At 42.5% G+C, this 13,724-nt stretch overlaps 1 protein-coding gene across 1 annotated transcript; it reads left to right on the top strand.

The window, feature by feature from the left end:
* Positions 1 to 199: 199 nt before the first annotated feature.
* Positions 200 to 9,931, top strand: LOC118358102 (osteoclast-stimulating factor 1). Its single transcript, XM_035735565.2, has 10 exons — positions 200 to 368; positions 6,183 to 6,229; positions 6,326 to 6,376; positions 6,580 to 6,643; positions 6,907 to 6,960; positions 7,198 to 7,305; positions 7,526 to 7,575; positions 7,907 to 7,985; positions 8,350 to 8,448; positions 8,826 to 9,931. The coding sequence occupies exons 1-10, from the start codon at positions 335 to 337 to the stop codon at positions 8,882 to 8,884; spliced, it is 645 nt and encodes a 214-aa protein (XP_035591458.1). The 5' UTR covers positions 200 to 334; the 3' UTR covers positions 8,885 to 9,931.
* The last annotated feature ends 3,793 nt before the right edge of the window (positions 9,932 to 13,724 follow it).

Here is a 13,724-nt window from a genome sequence, read left to right as displayed (position 1 = left end):
TTGATAAAGATACGAGCTAAGACATTAGAAGCCATTTTTCAGGGCTGATAATATTTTTGCATTTAGCTGTGAAAAGCTCAAGTTTATTGATGTCTAGGCTGTAATACAACTATATCCAATTATATTACCTAGCTACTAGAACATATTTTACCTCAGACTAACCAAAATATTAGTAATTTATCAGTGGGCATGCGCACTTCTAGTTTTCCGCCTTGCTGGTTCTGTCAGACAGTAGCCTACTTCCTTATTGGAAGTGAGACAGTACCTCTTATTTTAGGACGGTAAGCAACTTTTTCAGAAAAGATACCGCGTAGCTACTCTTTAAAGTCTGAAAATGTCCAAACCGCCTCCCAAGCCAGCCAAACCAGGTAAGTATTCGATTAACTGCGTGATAATGAGCTAGAAAACGTTAAGCGAACTAACGTTAGCTACTTGAAACTTCCTCTTCCATCCCGGCATCAAGCAAGTGTAACACACCTAGCTAGCCAAATGTTTGACCAGTAATCTCCTTGAATAATTGAACATTTCAGTCAGATTTCAGTTGTCTCTGTCCTTTTCTCACTGTCGTCCTTATTGTCTATCTTTACGAACTAGCTAGATACAAAATTATCTAGCGAGCGAGATGTAGATCCCATGGCTATGTCATCATGGCTAACGTGACTTCCCCATTTCACAGTAATGCAAGTTAACTAGCTGACGTTATCAGGCTGGCCACACACAAAATGCACAGTTGCTTGCAATGTGTGCAGTCCCATCCTAAAAACTCCCATAAAGTTGTGTGGAGTTGCTTAAGCCAATGTTAAACATTTTATATGGTTAGCTACATATTGCACTTGTGGTTTAGTACTGGAAACCTGCCCCAGTGTCTGTGCGAAATGCCGCAACTGGTTGAACGCGGCACGTGTATAACTACAAACAGTTAGCAAGTCGGAAATGTCAGATTCCTAGTTCCGATTAGTCCATGAACGCGGCATTAGAGACGTCGACGATGAGCATGACGTGACTCATCTATCGTCTAAGGTCCGATACCCCCCAAAATATATTTAGGCTAAGTTAATTGTTTGAACTATGCTCATACACTGGTTCTATCTCCGAGATGTTTCCAAAAACCATCGTTATTAAAGTTGCACTTAAACGCTCGTAATCTAATGTCTGCCTCAGACCAGTCGTAGAACATCAAAGCTCGTCTTTAGACTTTTTTTGCCCTTCCGCGTCACTTTATACACTGAAGATCTACGCTAAACATATAATCACGTGCTTTAACTCTCTCTCTGTGACCGCCGATAACTTCAGAGCAAAGTTGACTACAATTAAAGTTGCCAATGGGCGTGTTCGATTATGCTGAGCCGCGGGCACCGGTCTATGGCCCGTGACGTGAACGGGCAAAAGCGGTGACTGAGGAGCGCCTGTCTCAAATCAAATACAATTGTATTTGTCACATGCGCTGAATACAACAGGTGTAGTAGACCTTACCGTGAAAGACTTACTTACAAGCCCTTAATTAAGCAACAATGCAGCTAAGAAAATATATATATATTTAGTTTGGTTTATTTAGTGACACAAAATAACAATAACGAGGCTATATACAGTGGGTTCCAGTACCAAGTCAATTTGCAGGGGTACAGGTTAATCGAGGTAAATAAGGTCATGTAAGGGTAAAGTGACTATCCATAGATAAAACAGTATGTCCATTTTTGTTTTATGAAAAGAAGCAAATAGTCAAGTTAGCCATTTGATTACTTGTTCAGCACTCTTATGGCTTGGGTGTAGAATCTTTTAAGTAGCCTTTTCGACCTCGACTTGGCAAGCGGTGCCGGAGCGACCATGCGATGCAGAGAAACAGTCTGACTTGGGTGACTGGAGTCTTTGATTTTTTGGGGGGCCTTCCTCTGACTCCGCCTAGTATATAGGTCCTGGATGGTAGGAAGCTTGGACCCAGTGATGTACTGGGCCATACGCACCACCCTCTGTAGCGCCTTAGTCGGATGCCGAGCGGTTGCCATACCAGGCAGTAATGCAACCGGTCAGGATGCTCTTGATGGTGCAGCTGTATAACTTTTTGGTCGATCTGAGGACCCTTGCCAAATCTTTTCAGACTCCTGAGGACATTGTCATGCCCTCTTTACAACTCTCTTGGTGTGTTTGGACCATGATAATTTGTTGGTGATGTGTACACCAAGGAACTTGAAGCTCTCGACCCGCTCCACTACCGCCCCGTCGATGTGAATGGGGGCGTGTTCAGCCCTCCTTTTCCTGTAGCAGTCTCTGACCTCCTCCCTATAGGCTGTCTCTTTGTTGTCGGTGATCAGGCCTATCACTGTTGTGTCGTAAGCAAACGCAATGTTCTTGTCGTGGGTGAACTAGGACTACAGGATGTGACTTATGGGAGAGAAATGAGTATTCAATTCTCTGGCAACAGCTCTGGTGGACATTCCTGCAGTAGGCAGGCCAATTACATGCTCCCTGAACTTGAGACATCTCTGGCATTCTGTTGTGACAACTGCACATTTCGTTTTTTTAGGGCCTTTTGTCCCCCCGTGTAAGGTGCACCAGTGTAATGATCATGATGTTAATCAGCTTCTTGATATGCCACACCTGTCAGGTGGATGGAGTATCTTGGCAAATGAGAAATGCTTACTAATAGGGTTGTAAACAAATTTGTGCACAAAAATTGAGAAATAAGCTTTCTGTGCATATTGAATGTTTCTGGGATCCTTTATTTCATCTCATGAAACATGGGACCAACATTTTGCATTTTATATTTTTGTACAGTATAGTTTTCACTGGGAAGGCAGATGAAGAATTTTTATCAAAAGCAATCACACTAAGATATATCCCCATGGGGAAATTTTGGTTGTGGCTCTGTGCACACAACACAAATGACATAATATACAGGTAGAATAAGTGCAATTCGTCATCAATGGATAACCTGTACACAACACTCATCTACAATGTTAGCTGTAGGCCAGCCTGCTGGTCCTACTTGTAGTTTTAAACATTCAGGAGCCTTATTGCCGCTGAGACAAAGGATCGTTTGGCCCTATTTCTTTTGTGCCCTTGTACCATGTACACTATGCTAAGGATCCTGGGATTAAACACTTCCCTCTGCAACTGAATCCTGTACTTCCTGACGGGCCGCCCCCAGGTGGTGGGAGTAGGTAACATCACATCCGCCGCGCTGACCTTCATCACAGGGGCACCTTAGGGATGCGTGCTTAGTTCCCTCCTGTACTCCTTGTTCACCCAAGACTGTGGCCGAGCACGACTACAACACCATTAATAAGTTTGCAGATGACGGCCGGTGGTAGGCCTGATCGCCGACGATGATGAGACAGCCTACAGGGAGGGAGGTCAGAGACCTGGCAGTGTAGTGTCAGGACAACAACCTCTACCTCAACGTCAGTAAGACAAAGACCCTGATTGTGGACTACAGGAAACTGAGGGCTGAGCACGCCCCAGCCACATCTACAGGGCTGTAGTGGAGTAGGTCGAGAGCTTCAAGTTCCTCTCTGTCCACATCACTAAGGAATTATCATCGTCCATACTAGAGGTCGACTGATTAATCGGCAAGGCCTATTACAAGTTTTCATAACAATCAGTAATCAGCCATTTTGGACGCTGATTACGTTGCAATCCACGAAGAGACTGCGTTGCAGGCTGACCACCTGTTACACAAGTGCAGCATCAAAAGGACCTTGTGGCTGCAAGGAGCCATGGTTTGTTGCTTGCTAGCATTAAACGTATCTTGTAAGAAACAATCAATCTTCACAATCACTAGTTAACTACACATGGTTGATGGTTAACTAGTTTGTCCTGCGTTGCATATAATCAATGCGGTGCCTGTTAATTTAACATTGAATAACCACTCGGATAGCAGGTTTCTCACCTCTCCCCGCACATTTCTCTGCGTGCCCTCGTTGAAGATGAATGGGGGCGGACCTTCTCATGAATTCATTGTTAGTGAAAACCCTACATTACTCACCAAATATGGCGTTTCGCTGAGCAATTATCTTAATTTACTCCCGTTACGTCCGGTATGTCAAAATAAAAATGTACAAGCAACTGAAAAAAATGCCTTTTCGGAACATCTAACGTTTTATTTGATTTATTATTATTTATTTATGTTTTATTATGAACGCAACAAATACAAAAAAACAAACATATACAAACAAGAGTACATAAACCTAACATACAGTATTACATATCAAGATTCATTTTCAATTTGTTAAATACTTTTGGTGCGTAATTGTTTTTTTGTTTTTACATTTACTGATCATTTCAAAATAATATTTTAATTAGATCTTAAATAATGTGAAAAGGGGGTTTGTTCTCTGCCCACTTCATTTTATGGACAAAGAATCTTCCATGAAAGTTAAATCAGGGCGGAACATCCAATGTATTGAGCTGTTGGAGACCTCCGACCTGTGCGTGGCACGGATGAGTGATTGAATGGATGTGCCGAATAAGCATTTTTATCGGTTGCCTCTACATTTTTATATTTAACTTTTTTTGGAAGCACATACCCGCCGTAACTGGAATAGTTGAAGATAGTTGAACAGCAACACTCCATATTCGGCGAGCAACGAAAGTATTATAACGTTTGCAGAGCTGTCTAATGGGAGTTTGAATCAGAGCACCCTGGGTGTTAGAGAGGAGACACGTGATACTCATCGTCGACATGTCTAATTTACAGACACTGGGGCACTGGAAATGCCATGGTGGTAACATGCACAAAGCAGTTGACCACTTGACATTGTATAAACTCACTCACCAAAGTTTTGCTTTTTGTTTTTCTATTTTTTTCTTTTAACTTTTTTTAATTCGAGATTGTTACTAACATGAAGACTGTCATTCTGATTTAGGCCTTCTTTTGGGGGTTTTCCTGAACCAGGAATGAATCATTCCTGAAATACAGAGCCCCACAAGCCTGTGCCTGCCCAAAGCTGCTTAGCCCCCCTTCCACACACAGGCATTTAATTATCCAGGTGCTTGCCCTACACAGTACTAAAGTTACTTAGAAACATATATTTAAACATTAAATGTAAATAGAGTTGTAGCCTCTCAGCTAGCCAGCTATGTCCTGGGTTCTGTCTGTTGTGAATTACCGCTGCATAGCAAGCTCAGACTGTGAGGCTGAGAGTATTGTGGGTGGGCTAGTCGGCACAGGCCCCAGAGTTTTTACAGGGGCAGGATGGGGCCTGCAGAACCACTCCGGGAACAGAGCTGAATAAAGCAGGGTTTGTCTATGAACTCAACTGCAGCTTCTCTCTGGAACAATGTGTGGCTCAGTCAGGGTGTGTACAGAGAGAAAATCTCTGGCTCATTTCCATATAAGATTTACCCCAGTGTTTCACCCCAAAAGGCTCAGACTTTTCTGTTTTCGCCTACGTGGGTTGGCACCCATGTCTTCCTGGGCCATGGTTCTGGCGGACCTGCACTCATTTGGGGCCAAAGCCAGGCCACATTTACGTAATGGCTAACTGTAAACTATAACGCCTTCTCACAAAGTAACTTTTAATTATGCAGAGGTTGTTGATTCTGCTCTTCACAAGTCCTCACTGTTAGCCCTAGCTATGGAAACACAATTTCCCTAGTATAACATAAGGGTGTATACACTAGTGTAAAACAGGTGTTACACTCAGAAAGCAGTATAAAGGCTTGCATACTCCAGTGTTTTCAGTTCGCTAATTGATTCCCATTTCGATCAGTTTCTGCATAAACAGTGTTTCTTTATGCCTGAGTCGATGTTCATTTGATGTTTATTTTTGGACAAGAAGGCCTGCAGGTATCCCCTTTACTCAGTTTTGTGCCTAATGAACAACACCCTGGTTTCTCTGTGCCTATGAACTAGTTTAGCTTTCTCTTAACAACAATCTGGTAACATTCTACCCCTGGGATTGAGACAAGCTAGTACAGTGTGTCTTCAGAGGCCCTAAGGCCTGTAGCCTTTGAGTGTGTGGATGAGGACCCAATGTCTGTTCACTGTGTAAATGGATCTGATAGAACAAAATCTGAAAAGTCGGAAAATGTGTGTGATAGCATGTCTGGATCTTTTTGTACTGTCAACTGTGTGTGTGTGTGTGTGTGTGTGTGTGTGTGTGTGTGTGTGTGTGAGAGAGAGACCCGCTGCACAGTTGTATATGTTCAAACTCATGTTCCTTTCCCTCTCTGTTCTCTTATAGGCCAGGTCAAGGTGTTCCGAGCCATGTTCACCTTTGACCCCCGAACGGTTAGTGTTTCTTTTCCTAATGGTTGGTCTAGTCCCTTCACTCCGCCTCACACCAGTCCAAATTAAAGATGGTATTATTTATTTTTTGCCTTTCAGCCAGATGAGCTCTACTTTGAAGAGGGAGACATCTTGTATATCTCTGATACGGTAAGTTACCGTCTCCGCCTGTCCACTTTTCTCCCTTTCACTCATTTATTCTGTCTGTGTGGCACTCTTAAAAAATAAAATGTCCTCAGTCTTCCACTCCTTTTTCCCTACATCTCTTGTCTTTCCTGTATCCCATACTCTTTCTCTCTTTCTGTCTGTCTTTTCTCTCACCTATTGTTATTGGCTCTCACTCTCATCCTTAGAGTGACAGCAATTGGTGGAAGGGAACCTGCAGGGGAAGAACTGGCCTCATCCCAAGCAATTATGGTGAGTAAACAAACCATTCACTGTTTGTGGTATGTCGTACGGCAAGTTTCATGGTAAGGTTGAAGTTGTATCGCAAAAGAGGTGCCCATCCATGTCAGTAAATGCATTATTCCATTAACTTGTCTTTAGATTGAGAAAACATGTTCTATGTGTTTGATTATTCTAGACGTCCCTTAATAGATTCATGCCCTAACTGTGGTTTTCAAAGGATCATGTTGCTCTGTTGAAATCACACTTTTCTCTTTGACTTCCCCAACCCACAGTGGCCGAGCAGGCAGAGTCCATTGACAACCCAATGCATGAGGCAGCTAAACGAGGTGAGGCACCAAAAAGAGGCCCGCTGCGTCACTCACTCTTCCCAATTAGCAAATATTGTGCACCGCACCACCAATAATCTAAACCTACTATATAGTTCGATAACAAACTACGTTTTGATTGTTTGTTTGCTATACACCTTCTATAACCTGTATTAATTTGAATGGTGTGATGCTTGCTTCATTTGCATACCCATGTTTATTTATGTGTATTTACATTTTTGCGTCTGTGGGACGCAGGCAATCTGAGTTGGCTACGTGAGTGTCTGGAGAACAAAGTGGGAATTAATGGACTGGACAAAGCTGGGAATACTGCCCTCTACTGGGGATGCCACGGAGGACACAAAGGTAACAGATCTGTCTACTTCACACACGCCACAACACATGCATCGTTGCACAGACGCATGCACTCACACAAATGCGCCAACGCACACACGCACTCAGCTTCTTTTTTTTTCTTGAATGACAGAGCAAATGCAGGTCAGCCTACACACACACACACACACACACACGCACGCTGTTGTGAGATGTATGACAGTTTTATGTTGTGTTGTAATTTTTGTGACAGATGTGGTGGAGATCTTGCTGGGGCAGTCTAGCGTTGAGTTGAACCAGCAGGTGAGAAGAACAGTTTACACATTTGGAAAATGCGGTTTCAGGCAAATTCTTATGATTGATCCCAAAAAAAATGTACAGCCTGATTGGGCTGTATGCGATTGATGCATACAGTATTAAAGTCGAAAGACTCTATTTAGACTCAAGTCCAGGACTAGATTAACTTCATTTTTTATATATAAGTATTTCAAAGGTGATTCTTTATTGAGCATGCATTTTAGTTCAGTGCTTGGCTTAATCTGTGTCTGGGAAACTGTCCCTACATGGTGAGAATTATGCAAAAAATGTGATGGGTAAGGTCTTTGACATGTCGGCTGTTCTGTTTCCGCTGCAGAATAAACTGGGTGACACTGCTCTGCATGCTGCCGCCTGGAAGGGATACTCCGACATAGTGGAGATGTTACTGAATAAGAGTAAGCCCGTCTGTCTACCTTTCGTTTCAAGTTCCATCTCTTTTTGTTTGTTGTTGCTCTTTTCCTGTTTCGGTTCCCATCTCTGTGTGTGTATGAGCCAGGGTTTGGGGCTCAGTTCACATCGAAGTCAGTCAATTCAGAAAGTAATATGAATTTGAAATATAAAATTAGACGCATACCTTCTCCTGTTTTTAACTGATTAAAAATGTATTCGAAATAAGCCTTTTTTTTATATATTTTTTTTAACTTCCTGAATTGACTGAGTTCCATTTAGAATGGACCATAACCCTAGTATGAGCATGTCTGGTTGTTTGTATGTTAATCATTTTCTATATTTGTGTTTATTTCTGTATTTGTGTTTCAGATGCCAGGATGGATATTAAAAACAATGAGAAGAAGCTGGCTCTGGAGATGGCCACAAATGCCCAGTGTGCCTCTCTCATCAAGAGGAAACAAGGAGGCAGTGAGTCATTTAGGCCAGAACGTGGAAGCCTTACACTATTTCGTTTTCCCGGAAACTGATGAAAGCCCTAGTCCCGGGACTCAAAAGTACTTTCAGTGGGGAATCTCTATTGCACATATTTCTTGGTCCATGACCATGCTTAATCTGTATCTGTGAAACAGGCCCTTATTGTCACATATAACACTACTAAGAATGCAAGATGACAAAACGAGGAACACCCAACAAAGAACTGTCCAGTCCATACTGGAACATAGTTGTACTTTTGCAATCATGGGTCCCTTAATAGAGGAAATGTTTTTTTAATTCCATGAAATGTAATTGAATCTCCTACCACTGTTACTGGCCTAAGCTCTTCCTTCCGATTTGTTCTATTACAGATATCACACGTACACACAGCAACGCCGATGAATACCTTGATGATGAAGACTCTGACTGAGCCCACTCCGAAAGGGGGGGAATATCTCAGGCCTGTCTCTCATGGGATGGGGGGAGTTTGCAGTGTGTGGGACATTTGTTAGCTGGGTGGGGAGGGAGGAGTTCGGATACCATTCCAATTTTTCCAAATATTTTCTGAACATTTGTTCAACATTCTGAAAAACAATTGTAATTCAAGTAATACAAGACATATGATTAACAATGTGAATGGAACATGGAATTTATAAAACCTTAGGGCCGTGGAGAGGTGACGTCTTTATTATTCAATTCTGGTAGATGATTGGCTGTTCTAAGGGAACTAATAGCATGGGTTTCAATGTCGCGCTATCTGTGGTTGAGTCGGTGATTGCTGACACCAGAGAGATTGACATGTGATTGATTCCTACAAATATCTCCAGGACCAATCATATCTCCCATTGAAGGTGGTCTGAACCTGCATCGCAGGTGTTGCAGGAAGTGACCATGTTGAGTCAAGATTTATTTCTCTCTGGCGCTAGTAAGCACAGAGATGATTTCCAGTATCATGCCATACTTCATCCTGCCTTAACTTAACCTCATTCTAAAACCAACTTCATAGTCATTAGAATGCATGCATTTGTCTGTCAAATAATTGTCTGCATTGTCAAATGTGAACTTTCAAATAACCACGGGCTGGGTTTTACTGTCGCCAATCATGTCATCTCTCATGAAATACTGTAATATTAGGTGTGCTGTGCAAAACATTTTCTTCCCCAATGTCTTCACTTCACTGGGGATTAGTAAGTTGCCACTGCATTTTCTTTCTATCTATATTGTAGAAAGAAAATGACAGTGCATTTTCTTCATGTACTGTATGTTGTTCACACTGACCCACTGCTCCACTGTTAAAAGATACGTCACTAAAAGTGCCTTATGTGAAGCTGTAAAGATATAATTTGTCTACAGGTGTGTATGTGAATAAGTCACCTGATCTGATGTCTTTCATAAAGATGTGTTCCCTGTTGATCTGTTCTGTCTATCTGCTTTGTCTTTCCTGTCAGCTATGCAATAAAATTATTTTATCTAATGATTTGACCTGCCTATGAAAGACGGATGATGGGATTGTTTTAGAGAGATAGAAAGGTGAAGTTTGTGATTTTTGTAACAGAATGCACATTTCAATTACCATGTCCCAGATCTATGGTCATTGTCATACCAAACATGGTTACAGGCTAAAAGTCGATCACACTAGTGAAACGTCTACATGAAGATGAAGCGCTTTACGTGCCCACAGAGGGACATACATCATTAGAAGTATCACAAAGTTAAACACACGAGACCTGATATCGATTTATTACATGTCATTTACTAATGGCAGACTATTTAAAGCTAGAATCTGCCGTTGAAACCATGAAGCATTTACCACCACCCCTTTTGGTAAAAAGCTGATGGATGGGCCTGGAGAAATGTAACCATTCTCAAATTCATAGAGCTATGGATGCAAAGACTGAACATACATGATATCAAAATTATAGCTGAAATTAGTTTGAGGCCAAACAGATGTGTGGAACTGTTAATGTTTTTTTGTTTGCAAATGCAAATGGGGCCATGTAAATAGTCTAATTGTTAGGCTACTCATTTTGAATCAATCGGTGGCACCTTGTGTGACCATAAAAGTCTGCAACTGCGCACGGTAAAACAATTTGTTTGCAAATGTCAAATCCAATTTTATTGATCACATACACATGGTTAGCAGATGTTAATGCAAGTGTAGAGAAGTGCTTGTGCTTCTAGTTCCGACCGTGCAGTGATATCTAACAAGTAATCTTAACAATTTCACAACAACGACCTTATACACACAAGTGTAAATGAATGAATAAGAATATGTACATATAAATGTATGGATGAGCGATGGCCGTGCTACGTAGGCAAGATGCAGTAGATGGTATAGAGTACAGTATATACAGTGGGGCAAAAAAGTATTTAGTCAGCCACCAATTGTGCAAGTTCTCCCACTTAAAAAGATGAGAGGCCTGTCATTTTCATCATAGGTACACTTCAACTATGACAGACAAAATGAGAAAAGAAAATCCAGAAAATCACATTGTAGGATTTTTAATGAATTTATTTGCAAATTATGGTGGAAAATAAGTATTTGGTCAATAACAAAAGTTGGTCAATACTTTGTTATATACCCTTTGTTGGCAATGACAGAGGTTAAACGTTTTCTGTAAGTCTTCACAAGGTTTTCACACACTGTTGCTGGTATTTTGGCCCATTCCTCCATGCAGATCTCCTCTAGAGCAGTGATGTTTTGGGGCTGTTGCTGGGCAACACGGACTTTCAACTCCCTCCAAAGATTTTCTATCGGGTTGAGATCTGGAGACTGGCTAGGCCACTCCAGGACCTTGAAATGCTTCTTACGAAGCCACTCCTTCGTTGCCCGGGCGGTGTGTTTGGGATCATTGTCATGCTGAAAGATCCAGCCACGATTCATCTTCAATGCCCTTGCTGATGGAAGGAGGTTTTCACTCAAAATCTCACAATACATGGCCCCATTCAATCTTTCCTTTACACGGATCAGTCGTCCTGGTCCCTTTGCACAAAAACAGCCCCAAAGCATGATGTTTCCACCCCCATGCTTCACAGTAGGTATGGTGTTCTTTGAATGCAACTCAGCATTCTTTGTCCTCCAAACAAGATGAGTTGAGTTTTTACCAAAAAGTTATATTTTAGTTTCATCTGACCATATGACATTCTCCCAATCTTCTTCTGGATCATCCAAATGCTCTCTAGCAAACTTCAGATGGGCCTGGACATGTACTGGCTTAAGTAGGAGGACACGTCTGGCACTGCAGGATTTGAGTCCCTGGCGGCGTAGTGTGTTACTGATGGTAGGCTTTGTTACTTTGGTCCCAGCTCTCTCTGCAGGTCATTCACTAGGTCTCCCCGTGTGGTTCTGGGATTTTGCTCACCGTTCTTGTGATCATTTTGACCCCACGGGGTGAGATCTTGCGTGGAGCCTCAGATTGAGGGAGATTATCAGTGGTCGTGTATGTCTTCCATTTCCTAATAATTGCTCCCACAGTTGATTTCTTCAAACCAAGCTGCTTACCTATTGCAGATTCAGTCTTCCCAGCCTGGTGCAGGTCTACAATTTTGTTTCTGGTGTCCTTTGACAGCTCTTTGGTCTTGGCCATAGTGGAGTTTGGAGTGTGACTGTTTGAGGTTGTGGACAGGTGTCTTTTATTCTGATAATAAGTTCAAACAGATGCCATTAATACAGGTAACAAGTGGAGGACAGAGGAGCCTCTTAAAGAAGAAGTTACAGGTCTGTGAGAGCCAGAAATCTTGCTTGTTTGTAGGTGACCAAATACTTATGTTCCACCATAATTTGCAAATAAATTCATAAAAAATCCTACAATGTGATTATCTGGATGTTTTTCCCTCATTTTGTCTGTTATAGTTGAAGTGTACCTATGATGAAAATTACAGGCCTCTCTCATCTTTTTAAGTGGGAGAACTTGCACAATTGGTGGCTGACTAAATACCTTTTTGCCCCACTGTACATATGAGATGAGTAATGTTGGGTATGTAAACATTTAAGTGACATTTATTACATCCAATTTTTTATTATTAAAGTGGCTAGAGATTTGAGTCAGTATGTTGGCAGCAGCCACTCAATGTTAGTGATGGCTGTTTAACAGTCTGGTGGCCTTGAGATAGAAGTTGTTTTTCATTCTTTCATTTGCTTTGATGCACCTGCACTGACCTCGCCTTCTGGATGGTAGCGGGGTTAACAGGCAGTAGCTCGGGTGGTTGTTGTCCTTGATGATCTTTTTGGCCTTCCTGTGACATCGGGTGCTGCAAGTGTCCTGGAGGGCAGGTAGCTTGCACCCGGTGATGCGTTGTGCAGAACTCACTACCCTCTGGAGGGCCTTACGGTTGTGGGCGGAGCAGTTGCCGTACCAGGCGGTGATACAGCCCGACAGGATGCTCTCGATTGTGCATCTGTAAATGTTTGTGAGCGTTTTCGGTAACAAGCCAAATTTCTTCAGCCTCCTGAGGTTGAAGAGGCTCTGTTGCGCCTTCTTCGCCACGCTGTCTGTGTGGGTGGACCATTTCAGGTTGTACGTGATGTGTACGCCGAGGAACTTAAAACTTTCCACCTTCTCCACTACTGTCCAGTCGATGTGGATAGGGGGGTGCTCCCTCTGCTGTTTCCTGAAGTCCACAATCATCTCCTTTGTTTTGTTGACGTTGAGACGTTGAGGTTATTTTCCTGACACCACACTCCGAGGGCCCTCACCTCCTCCCTGTAGGCCGTCTCGTCGATGTTGGTAATCAAGCCTACCACTGTAGAATCATCTGCAAACTTGATAATTGAGTTGGAGGCATGCATGTGTAACCGATGTGAAATGGCTAGCTAGTTAGTGGGGTGCGCGCTAATAGCGTTTCAATCGGTGACTTCACTTGCTCTGAGACCTGAAGTGGTTGTTCCCCTTGCTCTGCAAGGGCCTCGGCTTTTATGGAGCGATGGGTAACGATGCTTCGTGGGTGTCAGTTGTTGATGTGTGCAGAGGGTCCCTGGTTCAAGGGGACAGACTAAAGTTATACTGTTACACATGGCCATGCAGTCATGGGTGGACAGGAAGGACAGGTGAGGGCTGAGAACACACCCTTGTGGGACCCAATTTGTTTGCAAATGTTAGTGGCCTGCCCTACATAGAAGGCAAAATTGCCATGGTAATTTGGAATGCCCAATCAATGAGCATTATGGGTAATGTAGTAATTCTACAGATTAGAAAAATGCTTACATAATTTATATTGTGGCAGCATAGTATCCCAAAGATATAAGACATTCCAAAAAACAAAATCGGACA

This window comes from Oncorhynchus keta, chromosome 25, assembly GCF_023373465.1.
Source record: "Oncorhynchus keta strain PuntledgeMale-10-30-2019 chromosome 25, Oket_V2, whole genome shotgun sequence".
NCBI classification, from domain to species: Eukaryota; Metazoa; Chordata; class Actinopteri; order Salmoniformes; family Salmonidae; genus Oncorhynchus; species Oncorhynchus keta.
Note: the sequence above shows the minus strand (reverse complement) of the source record. Positions and strands in the feature narration are given on the sequence as shown.

Coding starts and splice junctions, on each gene's coding strand:
- LOC118358102 (XM_035735565.2), top strand. CDS start 335: ATGTCCAAACCGCCTCCCAAGCCAGCCAAACCAG. Junction 369..6,182: donor TCCCAAGCCAGCCAAACCAG/GTAAGTATTCGA, acceptor GTTCTCTTATAG/GCCAGGTCAAGGTGTTCCGA. Junction 7,986..8,349: donor GGAGATGTTACTGAATAAGA/GTAAGCCCGTCT, acceptor TTTGTGTTTCAG/ATGCCAGGATGGATATTAAA.